Source organism: Marmota flaviventris, chromosome 19 (genome assembly GCF_047511675.1).
Source record: "Marmota flaviventris isolate mMarFla1 chromosome 19, mMarFla1.hap1, whole genome shotgun sequence".
Classification (NCBI taxonomy): Eukaryota; Metazoa; Chordata; class Mammalia; order Rodentia; family Sciuridae; genus Marmota; species Marmota flaviventris.
In genome coordinates, this window is record NC_092516.1 from 14,325,122 (window position 1) to 14,340,529 (window position 15,408).

The window sequence follows — 15,408 nt, forward strand, 5'->3', positions numbered from 1 at the left end:
AGAGAGGAAGGGGAAATTCTTCATAAGTCCATGATTTTAAGAGGGTAGAATTCTTATTCTGCCCAGCAATTGTTTTTATGCTTTAATCCTTCTTTATCATATAGTAAGAAGCCACAAAATCATTTATCATCTATAAGTTTTTGATAGCAAAGTTTATTTTGATTCTAGAAAGCACCTAAAAAGATGGAGGTGGGGGTAACTTTTACCTTGGGATTCAGTCCAAGTCACTGGGGCCTGATTCATAAGATGAAGAGATCAGAGGAGATGGCTTCTCAAATCCCTGTCAGTGGCAACAGTCTACAGCGTTGTGTTTTCTGTACATAATCATTACACTCTTTCCTTTGCAGACATGCCAGTGACAACCACACCTGTGTGATGACAAAACACGATGAGATGATGGCCATTTACTTTACCAGTGGAACAACTGGACCTCCTAAAATGATTGGACACACCCACAGCAGTTTTGGTTTAGGATTATCTGTAAATGGAAGGTACTTCCACAGACCTTCAGCTTGAAGTGTCAAAAATGAAATGATGATTCATGTGTTGGCCTTTAAAATGTGTTTTCCTACAAATTTAACATTTTAACACAATTAACAAATTTATCCATTAAAAAAATTTATACATATATTTATACATGTCAAATTTCTAAAATTTAACAGATTTATACATCAGGATTATTATTCTCCCAGGTTCTGGCTGGATTTGACACCCTCGGATGTGATGTGGAATACCTCAGACACAGGCTGGGCAAAGTCTGCATGGAGCAGCGTTTTTTCTCCCTGGATCCAAGGAGCATGTGTATTTGTACACCACTTGCCCCGTTTCGAGTCAACTTCCATCCTGCAGGTAAGGCAGAGCGAGAGGGAGGTCCACATTAGAAATGCATCAGCATTATCACTAACTGGTGAATAGCCTAATTTGCAAGATCAGATAGATAACATGATTTAAGATATTTCACATCTAGAAAGTCAATAAGCCTGAAAAATAGAGAAAAGTTGTAAGTGCATTTACATTAAAATAAGCAATGTCTACATTGTGCTGTGCCTACCATAGATATTTAAGCATATAATAAAGCTGTAGTAGGCCAAGAGTTTGCTTTTTCTAAATTGCAGACACTCTCCAAATTTCCCATCACCGTCTTCTGTTCAGCGCCAACTGCATACCGAATGCTTATACAGAATGATATGAGCAGGTAAGAAATGTTGGTAAACAGGCACTTAGTAGAGGGAGGAAAAAGCTAGAAAATAAAAGACCTTTCTGCCTAAAAACATTGCTCTCGAGGAGGGGTGCAGGATCTAGCAAACTCTTCCTTTTCTTCCTCCCTCTTGCTGACATTCTGTGAATGGTGATTACTGTGTCCAGGGCAGGTTCCCCCAAGGAAGGAGAGGAAAGGCAGGGTGAAGCCATGTTTACAGCTGAGTCCAGTGTTTATAGGCAAGAAGATACTTAATCTTTTGAATGGTGACTATTACCTGAGCAGAGACAGCAGAGAAGTTCCTCCTATTTGGAACCTTGTCTCAGCAAACAGAAAAGAAGATGCATGTCTCTAAATCTATTATGGATTCCATTTGAAAGGGTAGATTGGTAATCTGAACCAATTTTACTATACTCACAATGCTCAACACTTCCCATCTCCAGATGTGAGGGAAATTTTAATTGATCATTAAAGATGTTATTATGGGTTACCTTCCCTAAGGATCCCTGGTTTTTCTTCGCACAGAGTTGTGTCCTCCCCAACCCAACCCTCAAAATAAAGGAGAAAAGGAAAAGAAAATTTGGTATTTTCTGTGTCATTTTATGATCTGCTTATTTTGTATCAGAAGTAATCTTAATTTCCACTTCTTTACACTTTCTCCTCCTAAACCTAACTGCTTTCCTGTCTTCTGAGAAGCTATAAATTCAAAAGTTTAAATCACTGCGTGAGTGCTGGGGAGCCAATCAACCCAGAGGTGATTGAACAATGGAGAAACAGGACGGGCCTGGATATCTACGAAGGATACGGACAGACAGAAACGGTACCCGACCCCACTGAAAAGATGGGGCTCAGCTTGATTTAGTCGGATGAATAAAAACCAAAGTCTCTGTGATGTCCTCGTGCATCTTCCAGGGATACAGGAAGGAGTGGTGTGGCTAGAAAACAGTTATAATAATAAAAGCCTCAGGAAGCGAGTTGGAAAAAAAAATCTCTGAAATATACACTTGTTTAATAGCCACTTGTTGAGGAAAAACTGTTATTAACTGATCAGCATGAAGGCATTAAGATATTTTTTTAAATGAAAAAATATTGGATCTATGTAAAGAAAGGTTTCTCCTAAAAGTGATAAGGAGCTTCCTTAGGGCTGCCTCAAAATGGAAAACGCTGGCTAAGCTCCTTGTTACTTGAAATATTGAGTCTATTAGAATCTCCTTGGCAAACATATTCCAAGAAAGTTCTTTATAAAGAGTTTGCAGAGATGAGAATAAGAAGAAATTCTAGGGGACATTAATGAAGTAAGAGCAAAGGTGGCTATTTGGTAGAAGGAAGGGTAAGATGGAGCAGATGAGCAAAAGGTTAAAAGGAAGTTTTGTCTTTTCATGATGCTTCACTGTATAATGCTTGAACTTATCATTGTTAATGTATTACTTGATCCAAAATTAAAATAACCAAAAACAAAAAGCAAAATTGACAAATTATTTAAACAGAACCATCATATCAATATTAGTATACCCTTCTAATGAGTACAAATATAAACCTACTCATGTTTTTATAAACATTAGTTATGGATTTACGTCTTATAACTTTTATTATGTATTTTGTACATTTTCCATCTCTATACTCTGTGAGAATAGAGACTTTATTTTGAGCATGGTTCATACTAAGTTCTTATTAAATATTTGTTGAATGATAGATTAGTAAATGAATCTTAGTTACTTATATCCCCTTTTTCTTCTTCTTACACTAGGTGCTAATCTGTGGAAATTTTAAGGGAATGAAAATTAAACCTGGCTCAATGGGAAAACCTTCTCCTGCTTTTGATGTTAAGGTTTGAACATCCCCTTCCATGACAATGTCTAACAACCCAATGTGTTTCCCACCTGTCCCCATATACCACTCCTTGTTTTGGAGACAATTCCATGTTACTTCCATGATACCTTAATTTCTACAAAGATGGATATGGGCTAGAAATTTTAGCTGGGGTCCCAATTACTTTACAATATCTATATTGTACTATGTAGTTCCAAGCATTTCATAAGTATAAACTCATTAGTTTCCAGGAGGAACCTAAATACATACTAATATTAGAACCATTTCCTGATAAGGACATAGAGAAGGAACAAATCCAAGGTCACAGAGCTGGCAGCTGCTAGAGTAAGGATACAATCCCAAGCAATCTGCCTCCAATATCATACTCAACCACAACATCATATGCATCTGCTGAGGGGGGTCAGTATTTCTTGTGGGGATCAACTAGGCCAAAAGAGGCACAAGTTCAGAGTGCCTGCCTATTTCCAGGCTTTTGTAACCACTGCCATTACTACCAACTGGTGATTAGAAAATATTCTGCTTCTCCATCTGCACAGTGTACAGGGACAGAATTGTTCTCAGACTGACCCAGCTGCAAAGCTAGGGACAGACAAGGGAACTTTCACTAATATGAAAGAGAAAGCAACAGCAGCCAAAAGGCAAGATGGATTCACTTCCAGGGGAGGGAGCTCAGATTCTATCTTACATGGGGCCTTCCCTGGAAATTCTGATGTAATAGATTTTGTATAGGACCCTAAAATCCATGTTTTTATTTTTAATAAGATATATTGCTACATAACCTGGTTCATGCCTATAATCCCAGCACCTTGGGAGGCTGAGTTAGGAGGATCTCAAGCTCAAGGCCCACCTGGGCAATTTACCAAGACCTGATCTCAAAGTAAAAGAGCTGGGGATGTAGCTCAGAGGGACATTGCTCTTGGGCTTGAGTCCCAGTACCACGGGTGGCGGGGGAGATAAAGCAAATTGCAAAACTATATATTATAAAGTGATCTTATTTTTTTCTATGTCTATGTTGCTAAAAGAATATTACCAAAATGTGATTATTATTACTGGATGATAGACTTTAAGAAAATTGTTATCACATTTTGGCAATCTGCATTTGATAATATTTTATGTGTGCAAGAAGAATTTAAATATATACATTTCTCTAAGGCATACTTAAAATATATTTTTGAAGTCTACATCCCTAAGTGGTAAAAAAAAATACAAAGTTAAGATTTAAGATGTGATATTGAATAAAAATTCTCTTAAAATGTTTTTTCTGTTTTATCTTAGATTTTAGATGAAAGTGGCAATATTCTACCTCCTGAACAAGAAGGAGATATTGGAATTCAAGTTCTACCTAACCGACCATTTGGCCTTTTTACTCATTATGTAGTAAGAGACTTGTTTTTAAATCTCTTGTTTTCTATTTCTCAAAACTGCTTGGTTAAAAAAAAAAATCATTTAGGCAGGTACTTGTCCCTTTCTGAAGAGATTCATTTTCCTGAATGGTAATTCCACAGAAAGGGAATTGAAAAAACATTTGAATGCTTACTAAAGAGCACAGTGGTCCCACAGGCTAGATAGTCATAAAGGCAAGAAGGGAGCCCTAGAAAGAAGACAGCCTGTTACATCCACATCCTCTTGACATCCACTGATCCTCTTAACCATCAAATCATACCCACTCATTTTCCTGACATCCGATTAGCGCTGTCTCTTCTTAGGAGGAGTGGGAGGAACAAGTATTAGGGCAATCTGATTAAGTAAATTCCTCCCTCTTGAGGCTTTCCAGTTCCTTACTGTTTGCAAGCACATTTCATCTCTAATCATGATAAGCAAATTAAAGCAAAGTTTATTTCAATATAATAAGAGGCATAGGTCCAGGTTCTACTTGCTCATGAACTTTACATACTATGACAATTCTTCATTTATTTTTCTTTTTATGCCAGAGTTCTGTTTTTGGTGTTGGTGCTTTCTTTTAACTCTGAGTATTCATTTCTCTCTTTTTCTACCAGTGTTAGGTATTAGCCAATTAGCAAAAGACTTAAATTAGCCTATTTTTGGCAGGGGGCAGGGTCCTGGGCATTGAACTCAGGGGCACTCAACCACTAAGCCACATCCCCAGCCCTATTCTGCATTTTATTTAGAGACTGGGTCTCACTAAGTTGCTTAGTGCTTCACTTTTGCTGAGGCTGGCTTTGAACTTGCAATCCTCTTATCTCAGCCTCCTGAGCCAGCTGCTGGGACCACAGGTATGAGCTACCCCACCTGGCTTAAATTAACCTATTTCTCTGAGCTCTTCCAACATTTGTTTTGTGACTTATCTATTCTTTGTAACTATAGTTTTCCTCTCTTAGGTTGGTTGGATTGGGTCCATGTTGGAATTTCATCCCAATTTCATACTCTGGTCCTCTTCCTTCTAAGGGTTTCTCAAAGGAGATAGACTTTTTCTTTGAACATTTAACAAACCAACTGAACAGAAGAGTCACATTAATAAAAGCCTATTTAATTTTGGCAGGATGATCCTTCAAAAACAGCTTCAACTCTACGAGGCAACTTCTATGTCACGGGTGACAGAGGGTACATGGATAAAGATGGATATTTTTGGTTTGTTTCAAGATCGGATGATGTCATATTATCCTCTGGGTAATTTTCTTCTCCAACTGTGTATGTCTGTGTTAACTGATCATCAGTATACAGGAATGAGTCTTGACTCCTGCCATATGCTTTTTCAGTTATCGGATTGGGCCATTTGAGGTAGAAAGTGCCTTGATGGAGCACCCTTCGGTTGCAGAGTCAGCTGTTGTCAGCAGCCCTGATCCCATCAGAGGAGAGGTAAATGAACTGATTCATTTCAATTATAATTGATTGGCAATCTAACACATATTTTTACACAGTACTTCCTTGAAACAGAATAACACAAATGCTTCATTCACTACATATGCAAGCCTGACAAATATTCATTTACTTAGCCAGGTAGATTAGTAAACCATACCTGTAATCCTAGATACTCAGGAGGCTGAGGCAGGAGGATCACAAGTGAAAGGCCAACCCGGGCAACTTTGAGACTCTGTCTCAAACTAAAAAGGGCTGAGGATATAGTTTAGTGGTAGAGTTCTTGCCTAGCATGTGTGAGGCCCTGGGTTCAATCCCCAGTTCCACACTCACCAAAACAAACAAACAAACAAACAACAACAAAAAAAAAAACATACTAAGTGCAAGTTACATAGAAATATGCTAGTCAGAAAGAACTGCTACAGACCAAAACTGAAAAATGTGTACTAGAAAGAATCTGAACTTGAATTCCATGGAGTACTGGGACAAAGATGGGATGATGTCAATCATCCAGAATCACTCCAGGACAGGGCTTTAGAAGTCAGATGGATCAAATTGTTACCCAAAAGGGGTGGAAGCCAATAAGGTGCTTGGCATTGCAAAGGAGGACCTGGTGTCAGACATCAGTGGTGAGATGAAGGTCAGAGTCAGGAAGTGAGGCAGCCATGAGTAGAAATGAGTAGGCCTATGAGCAGAAGTTTCAGAAATAAGCAGGGGCTGACCGTGTGGTAGATCGTGCTTAACAGTCCATGCCGCTCTTCAGGCCTCTTTTGCCAAGCAAAAACGCCTCCAGCGTTTGTGTAAAAGTAGGCTCCATGTTCCCACAGTATTTTTCTAGTCCATATCCAGTCTTGTATAGCAAATTCCAGAAGAATTGATCAAAAACAGATAAAATGAAGATTTGAGGACGGTATCTCAAACACTGAATCAAGTTTTGAAAACAACATTGACATCAGTAGTCCAGAATATTCTGTACCATGTATTTGAGTATCTTATCTCGAATGCCAGGTGTAGGACTTGAAGTTCCAGGTAAGGGGCAGGGTTACAGGTATTTAGTCTCAGTGGCTGAATAGGTCAAGTTTAAGGCAGAAATGGGAGAGGTTTATTGTAGTACAAACAGGGTATATTTGTGTCCCAGGACTGATTCTCTTAATTAATGTTTGATGCAAGAGGATAAGCTTTAAATCTTCCTAAATGGCCCAAAGTAGTTTTGGATATTGACCAGCACTTGCTGGTTTGGAATGTTTCTATAACAAAAGACCCTATTTATTAGGAAAGGGAATATATAGTCCCTGTAGGTAAGAGCAGATCTCTTCACTGCATTCTACCGGCAGGTTTCCAGAGTCTCAGCCTCTCCCATGCCCTTCATTACCTTTACCCACCTAGACAAGTGCTGACTTGAAACACAATGGTCCTGGACACTTTAGGGCTAGGATTGGCTGATACCCCACAGATGACAGAGCAAAGATCTGATAAGTGGGTTGTGCAGCCCTGATTCAACTCTGGGGTCTTGATATAGGACTTGGACTTGGCCAGTTTCCCAATACTTGTGGGCTGCAACATTTCCTGGCAAAAGATGCATGGGTGTTTCAAACAAGGGGTCCATGCCATGTGCTGTAGGACATAAGCAGCTCTTTTCTTTCTGGTGGCAGACCTATTTTAGCTGGGTTGGGTCCTTTTCCGGGTTAGGTCCAGCCATGTCTTTGGGTAGCAAGTTCTAGAAGAATTAATCAGGGGAGGGAGGGGAAAGGAGGGGGCAAGGGGATAGGAATGATGGTGGAATGAGTTAGACATCATTACTCTAAGTACACGACATATAAGACAAGAAAGGTGTGAAAATATTTTGTGTATAATCAGTGACTTAAAAAATTGTGCTTTACGTGTGCAATATGAAATGAATTGCATTCTGCCATCACACATAACAAATTAGAATAATTTAAAATAATTTAATTAAAAAACAGATAAAACGAAGATTTGAGGACAAGATTCCAAATATTGATAATTTTTAATCAACTACACCATAGTCTTTCAATCTAATATGTACATTTTTACACTGTTGCCTATATTAAACACTGTTGCAGTGTTTGAACTTAAAAAAAAAAACTACTTTTGACAATTTTCATGAATATTTAATTTTTTTCTCTGGTAAATTATCCAAAAGCAAATAGGGTTTAAAATGAGTATTTCCTTAACTTAACTCCTATATTGATAATTTTTGTACATTCTCAGTTGATTTTCACATTTTAATATTTTCAGGAGTTTCACATGGTTACTTTGCTTTTAAAATTTTTTAGCCAGTGAGTTACTTCATCTATTTAACTACATTTTCACGATTTTAAAAATGTGTGCTTTTTATAGCCTCTTTAAAAGACAAAATTTCCAATGTGTTAAAGGAGTGGATAACTTGCATTTGTTATTTTTGAAAATAACAGATACTTTAAATACTATTTTAACATTGGATTGTGAAATAAAGAGGTGAACACTATTTGTTGAGATGACTGGTTCCTAAATTTTTCTTAGCTCAAACATCACTCTGAAAATTTGAAAAAGGCCATAGGCCACTGTCTTCCTTAGGCAATGATAAAAATGTCCTATATTTGCACCATTCAATATAATGGCCTCAGATTATTTTAATACCTGAAATGCAGCTACCATGACTAAGGAAATTTAATTTTGGTTGATTTTAAGTTAAACATCCACATTGCTAGTAGCTACCATACTGAATGATATAGCCATAGACTTAGAAAAATCCAAGATTCACAGAATTTCAGAGAAGCTTTGAAGCCCATATGTTTATTTTTAGGTTAAAAAAATTAAAATAAAACAAAACAAAACCCTAACTCTTTGTACTTTTACTACCATACCTATGAACTATCATTTTTGATGACTTCCTATGGGACAGGCATTATTATAAGCCTTAAGTCTTTATTGACTTATGTACTCCTTGCAGCTTCTTTTACAGAGAAGGAAAGTGAAACACAGAAAGATGACCTAACTTGCCCAAGATGACACAACAGACTATGACTTGAACCCAGGTTGTCTGACTTCAGAGCTCATACTCTTAACTATAATTTTAGGTTGTTCCTTGTTAATTTAACATGTTTCTGCAATGTTCTGTGAAGACTTTTAGAAAGACATAACAGAGTTTATTTGGGTAGAGTCTTAGAAACTACACTGGAATAGAGTTTGTTGTTACAAAAAGAGGCTGTGCTTAGTGCATTGCCAAGTTTCAAGAGGAAACTTTATTAAAGGAGATAAAAATAAGGCAATAAGTCAAGGACAGAGATGGTCAGAAATAGGTCAGAAAGCAAGATTTCAAAATGTAGTTATACGAGAGAGTTCAAGAGTATACCATAAATAAATCAGGGATCCCAGAAAGTCTCTTGTATTGGGTGTGGAACAAGAAGTGCGGGAGTCAACTGGCTAGTTTAGCTCAAACTGTTTAACTTTTTGTGCACACTACCCAGCAGCACAAAGATTCCCAGTTGGAGAAAGTAAGATGTACTAAAAAAATACAACTCATCTCTCTGCTGTTTCAAATATTTATTTTAGGTCGTAAAAGCTTTTATTGTTTTGAACCCTGATTACAAGTCACATGACCAAGAACAATTAAAAAAGGAGATTCAGGATCATGTAAAAAGAAGTACAGCACCTTACAAATACCCAAGAAAGGTAGGCATCCTATTTATGATGAATATTTGTTCAGTGTTATGGAATTTTTTTCAACTGTTTATTTTCTCCTTTTTAATGAACACGCTCCTCAAACATGCTACATAAAGTGTTTCAAATTGAACTAATGATGTGTAAATAAGAATCTGAATTTTTAAAATTAAACTCTTAACTTGGCTCAGTGAACTTGCGGTAAATACTAAATATCAAGAAAAAATCTCCTTAACAATACCCCCTTCCCTATTTGGTTACCCAAAACCCACAACAGGTGTCCTAATCTTTTCATCTAGAATTCATAATAGAACTACTACATAAATGGCTTTATCTAAAGATGAAAACTTTTAGACTAATTTTCTTCTTCTTGATATTTAACAGGTAGAATTTATTCAAGAGCTGCCAAAGACTATTAGTGGGAAGATAAAAAGAAATGAACTGAAGAAAAAAGAATGGAAAACAATTTAAATTCATCCCATTATCATAGTACATATGAAATAAACACAGAGGCTGAATTTGAAATAAAAAAATTCAATAGATTCCTATGCACCAGTGTCAATGTTCCTATAATTTGGCATCACAAAATAAATGTCATCAGTTGCTCAGGAATTTTTATTTTGATACTTCTTTTTTGTAGTACTAGGGATCAAACCCAGGGCCTAGCACATGCCAGGTACATGTTCAATAACTGAGCTATATCCCCAGATCACAGCATTCTTAAATGTTTGGTATAGAAGCAGTTTCTATCAATCAATCAAATCTCTGCCACATTGGATTTTAATCCTTAGTTAAATAATTCCAATATGTGAATATACAAATTGGAATAATTAAGCCTTGAATAAGACTAAACAACTTATAATTTTTCAGAAAAGTAAAAAATATCAATCTGGAGATTATCATAATTATCAAGTATCTACCTAAAAATAGAGTAGGAAATTTTATTAGTCACATTTTTATTCAAATAATTTAAAAATAGCTTATAATTTGTTTCAAGGTCTAACTAGAAAAATGAACATCATGTACTATTATTGCTTATTTAACCTAATGAATACAGTTTATAAAATATTTTGTCATTCTTCAAGGAGGCATGAAAATTCAGCAAACATTATTATATGAAATATAAATAAAATGTGTAAGATAGTACCAGAATATTCATGTTTGGGAATTTAAGGAGTAATTAGGATTCATACCTGAACACAGAAGGCAATTGTTAAGCAAATGGTGAGTGAAAGTGGAAGGCATGAAATATATTTTCTTTCTGTGTATGTGTGCTTGTGTGTGTGCACGTGTGTGTGTGTATCTGCTACAATACAGTCTACAGAATTCAGATATGCTAAGACTCCGTAACTCGTAGCCCTATACTTTTTTATCTTTCCTGCACTAAAAGTCACATAAAAGTTATCCTAAAAGTAAAAACTGTTTAACTGTACAGAAAATTTATCAATTCCTCATTGAAGGTCTGAGTCTCAAAGAATTTTTAGTAGGAAGACAATTACTGTCACGAATATGGCTTGTTACTAGAGAACTAAAAGTGAGTCTCCCTGAGGAATGAGAGAGAAGCGTGTTGTTGGCTTTTTCCTTTTGAAGTGTTTGTTCCCATTTAAAATAATCACAACACTTTCTGTTTTCTTGATATTTGCCAATAGGGCAACAATAGAAGACTCTTCCATGGTTTGGTCCATTGTTAGAAACAACAAGTCTCTTAGATCTCCGGCCACACTTGCAAAAGGGAGGTGTCATTTTCCCACTCTTCCAAGGCTCCTGTAGATTCACTGCAGAAGTTAATACAGCGGGGGCAACCTTCTGACAAGAACTTTTTCCTGGGGAACAATCAGATGATGCTGGCTTTTCTTCATGAATAGTGAAGGTCTGTTTTTTTGCTGGTGGGAAAACTGGGGGACTAGGTGAATTCCTTTTAGAGACACCTAAAGAAAGAGGATGTTTCCCCAAAACTGAAGGATGAGATGCACTGGCATTAACACTGTTAAAGGCACATAATTTGCGTTCAGGTAATTTAAAGGCAGACACATCTGAACCTGGATATTTAGCTTCTTTTACATTATAAATAGTAGTGTGAGGACTCTTATACACAATGGACTTAGTAGTCTCCAATTCCTTTAAAGTTTTCTTGATGCCTCCAAAATTTTCATGACTCAGCACTTCTGACTCTTTTAAAACCATTACTCTTTCTCCAGAACTAAGTGAAGTCTCTACATTTGTGTCACTAATAGGAAGTAGACTATCTATATTTTCCTCAGGTTGAGATGCTGGCAGTAAAACTATGTCTTCCCATTCACCCAACATAGGCAAAGAGTCAAGAGTAGAACTCATTTCCACTTCAGAAACATGATTAACAGAAGGAATGGTAGTAGAGACAAGTACCAATTCTGAATTAAATGTTGAAGACTTAGATTTGGTATTAACTACAAGATGTTCATTTTTTTTTTGCTTCTGCACATAGATAGATGAATTTAGGCTGGGAGACTGCAACTGTCCCAAAGATGTAGAGGGCTTAGTATTAAAAACAGATAAGCAACTTTCGACATTGTGAGGACCGGCTTTTATACTGTTCTTTACTTGTAACTGATCCTTTTGTACTGTTATAGGGGAATTCACACAAACTAAATTCATTTGAACCTTTTCATGAGCACTTATTGTATTTTTAGGCTCTCTATCATGTATATTGGAACCCTGGATGCTAATGTTGCAGGCAGATGTTTCTTCTTGATTTGTATTCAAATTTCTGGCCAGAATGTTGGGCTTCTTCTTTGTGAGAACCTACGATTCCACAGACAAATCCAACAGCTTTAGAAATTCTGCATTTATACTTTCTTCAGCAGAAATTATGTGATATGACAAAAAAGAAATATGTCATCTGTTAATAAATGATCACACATATGAAATCCACATTTCAGTGAACCCATGACTACTCTGGAGTTTGAGATAACTGAATAAAAAGGGAATATACCACTGACCTTGTTGAAGGACCTTGTAATTTTCATTAGGCACCCATCTCTGATCATTTTCCAAGCAAGAAGAGCAGTATTGCGAGAATCATCCAACCCTGAGGAAATAGATATCAAACACTGAACTCAATAGTAGCGTAAAGAAAAAAAACAAGAAGAAAAAATTACCACTTAAATAAAATTGGGGCATAGTGTTAACTTTATAATCACCTACAAATTTTAATCACAATAAACTGGTCTTGTGGAAAGCTATGGCCACATTATCAATGAAAGAGATCTCCTAGATTTGCAGAGTAGGAAGTAAAAATTTGTTTCAGTTACTAAAAATGTAACTGGCATTCTATAGGAACCATGATTTGGGAATAGCCTTGTTTAGTTCTTTCACTAATCCACTGTATCATTTGGGTACTTGTTTAACATCTCCATTTGATTTGACTGATTAATTCTTTTCATTCTTTTTAGCAACTAGAAAGCCACTAGATGGCAATTTTTACATTAAATAGTTCATGAAATTGGTAACTCCAAAAACAGAAACAATTTGAATTGTGTAGATTAGGAGCAACTTTTAGGTTAAAGGATATTTGTTATTAATGGCATTATCAAAAAATGAAGTTTATATTAAAATTTTTTACAACACTTAATTGAGTTACATAATAAAATGATTTGCCACTTATACAAACCAGAATGTTCTCGTCCTGAGAATTCTATTCCCACTTCCTGCAAGGCACCGCTTAGTCCTTTTGGCTTTCTTCTATAGAAAAGCTGACCAAATCAAAGAAAACATAGCTAAAAATATTATTAATACTTGAAAGGCTAGATAGTAACCACTTTTTATAATTTTAGTTCTATTGAATTTTAAATATGCTTATTTCTTTTTTTAAATATTTATTTATTTTTCAGTTTTGTTTTTTTTTTTTAGGTGGACACAATATCTTTATTTTTATTTTTATGTGGTGCCAAGAATCAAACCCAGTGTCTCACCCATGCTAGGTGAGTGCACTACCACTTGAGCTACATCCCCAGCCCCTGAAATATGCTTATTTCTATTGTATTGTTTTTAAAGTCATATTTATATGAATATTCCCAAAGAAAATACCAATACCATGTATGGGAAATAATGTAATCATTTTTCAATAGAAGGAAAATGAACATGCCCTTGCCTTTCACCCTTACCTTATAAGTTGCTCTGAGATCAATCCAGGAATTTAAGAACACGGGTTTTAACAGTTGTTTTCTTTTACACTCATACTCCAGGCAAACCCCCAAGTCCCAGTCTTCATTAAGCAAATTAAAACAGAACAAAGTTATTTACGTCAGAATTTCCTTCCACTTACAAATAAATACGGAGGATGATATAAAATAGTACAGTAAGGCTTAATTGCTCTTCTAATAACTAATAATGCTAATAAATAATAACATGTATGCTTTTTATTCCTTTACATAACTTATTATTAAAGAAATTACATTGGTAACTTAGTTTCAAAATGATTTCTTAAACACCCAATAAAACCCTTATTGTTTCAGAAACAAGATGTTAAATTAGGAACGTCATATTTCTTATATTCTAGGAAAATGTTAAAGTAATTGAAAAACTAAATATTTTATAGCAACTTGAATCCAACTATGACTATCAATCTGTGTTTTATCAAGGGTGCTATACTGCTATCAATGACAATTAATGGCAATTAATTATTAATTTATCATGGTCATACAAAGACCTATGTTAAATGGTTCATTTTTTTTTCTTAATGTCTATATTAGTAAGGATCAATGCATAAAAGCAAAGGATGTGACCTCATGACTCTTTATTCAAGGATACAGAAAATACCATAATGAGTTTTCAATGAATCATTGTCTGAATTCAGAAGAACATAGAGGAACACCTTGAAAGATTCAAAAAGCTGATGCTTATATTTTTAAGGTATCCAGTATCATAATGTTAAAGATATGAGCAAATTTACTTTTCTTGGTTAACACTGTGAGGAACTTGAATTTATTTTCCTGGTCCAGGTTAAGAAGTATAATTCTAGCTGGGCGTGGTGGCATACCTGTAATCCCAGTGGCTGGGGAAGCTGACACAGGAGGATCTCGAGTTCAAAGCCAACCTCAGCAATGGCGAGGCGCTATGCAACTCAGTGAGACCCTGTCTCTAAATAAAATACAAAATAGGGCTGGGGATATAGCTCAGTGGTTAAGTGCCCCTCAGTTTAATCCCCTGTACCAAAAAAAAGAAAAAAAAAAGTATAATTCTAGATTACTAAGTAGAAAATTAGCAATAAAGATTTTCATCGTTGGGCTGGGGTTGTGGCTCAGTGGCAGAGCGCTCACCTCGTACGTGTGAGACCTTGGGTTCTATCCTTAGCACCACATAAAAATAAATAAACAAAATGAAGATACTGTGCCCATGTTTAACTAAAAAAATATATATTAAAAAAAAGATTGACATCGTTATAATGCTACCCATTTGTGGTTGATAGGAATAACTCAATTATTATTATTTTTTACCTGACCAAGTAACAAATGCACACAATTTTGCTGCAGAAGTAGAAGGCTCCGAAACCCCAGTAGCAAAAACAATTTTCTTCTGTTGCTGAATCTTATGAATCCATTTACAGAACTGAGATAAGCAAATCTTCAGAGGGGCTCCTTCATCAACTTGAGCCTGATTAGAGTCACAAAATCTGAATTCAACAATCAAATTCTATAATTATCAAGCAGACATTGTAATTATATGGGAGGATATAACAAAGAGGTTCTAACTGGCAAAGAGTTTATCCAGTGAAAAAATGTTAAGATACACAGGAGCTCTTTAACGATTAGAACTCACCAAGATAAGAATTTGGTTGATAAATCTAAAATTGGACAGAAATATAATCATTAAATCCAGAGTGACAGAAATAAAATAAATTTGAGTCACTTCATTTCCTTAGGATC

At 35.8% G+C, this 15,408-nt stretch overlaps 2 protein-coding genes and 1 long non-coding RNA gene across 8 annotated transcripts in view; 1 reads left to right on the forward strand and 2 right to left on the reverse strand.

The window, feature by feature from the left end:
• The window catches only part of LOC139702921 (uncharacterized), a 5,669-nt gene extending 4,985 nt beyond the window's left edge, over nucleotides 1–684 (reverse strand). The window contains exon 1 of the long non-coding RNA XR_011705476.1: nucleotides 207–684. This is a non-coding gene — a long non-coding RNA (uncharacterized lncRNA). The remainder of the gene's footprint in view (nucleotides 1–206) is intronic.
• The window catches only part of Acsm3 (acyl-CoA synthetase medium chain family member 3), a 24,881-nt gene extending 14,905 nt beyond the window's left edge, over nucleotides 1–9,976 (forward strand). Inside the window, exons 6-15 of the mRNA XM_027940861.3 lie at nucleotides 348–491; nucleotides 693–849; nucleotides 1,116–1,195; nucleotides 1,895–2,018; nucleotides 2,946–3,026; nucleotides 4,304–4,405; nucleotides 5,529–5,656; nucleotides 5,746–5,845; nucleotides 9,398–9,517; nucleotides 9,890–9,976. Of these exons, the coding sequence (XP_027796662.1) occupies nucleotides 348–491; nucleotides 693–849; nucleotides 1,116–1,195; nucleotides 1,895–2,018; nucleotides 2,946–3,026; nucleotides 4,304–4,405; nucleotides 5,529–5,656; nucleotides 5,746–5,845; nucleotides 9,398–9,517; nucleotides 9,890–9,976 (1,123 nt within the window). The remainder of the gene's footprint in view (nucleotides 1–347; nucleotides 492–692; nucleotides 850–1,115; nucleotides 1,196–1,894; nucleotides 2,019–2,945; nucleotides 3,027–4,303; nucleotides 4,406–5,528; nucleotides 5,657–5,745; nucleotides 5,846–9,397; nucleotides 9,518–9,889) is intronic.
• Nucleotides 9,368–15,408, reverse strand: part of Eri2 (ERI1 exoribonuclease family member 2) — a 9,266-nt gene continuing 3,225 nt past the window's right edge. For 4 of the 6 annotated variants that reach the window (XM_071605506.1, XM_071605505.1, XM_071605507.1 and 1 more), the window contains 5 exons: nucleotides 14,980–15,136; nucleotides 13,648–13,748; nucleotides 13,155–13,236; nucleotides 12,484–12,572; nucleotides 9,368–12,286 (listed from right to left, as the gene is read on the reverse strand). In XM_071605506.1, the coding sequence (XP_071461607.1) occupies nucleotides 10,949–12,286; nucleotides 12,484–12,572; nucleotides 13,155–13,236; nucleotides 13,648–13,748; nucleotides 14,980–15,136 (1,767 nt within the window). In that variant the 3' untranslated portion in view covers nucleotides 9,368–10,948. The remainder of the gene's footprint in view (nucleotides 12,287–12,483; nucleotides 12,573–13,154; nucleotides 13,237–13,647; nucleotides 13,749–14,979; nucleotides 15,137–15,408) is intronic. The other 2 variants (XM_071605508.1, XM_071605509.1) reach the window with 1 other exon arrangement.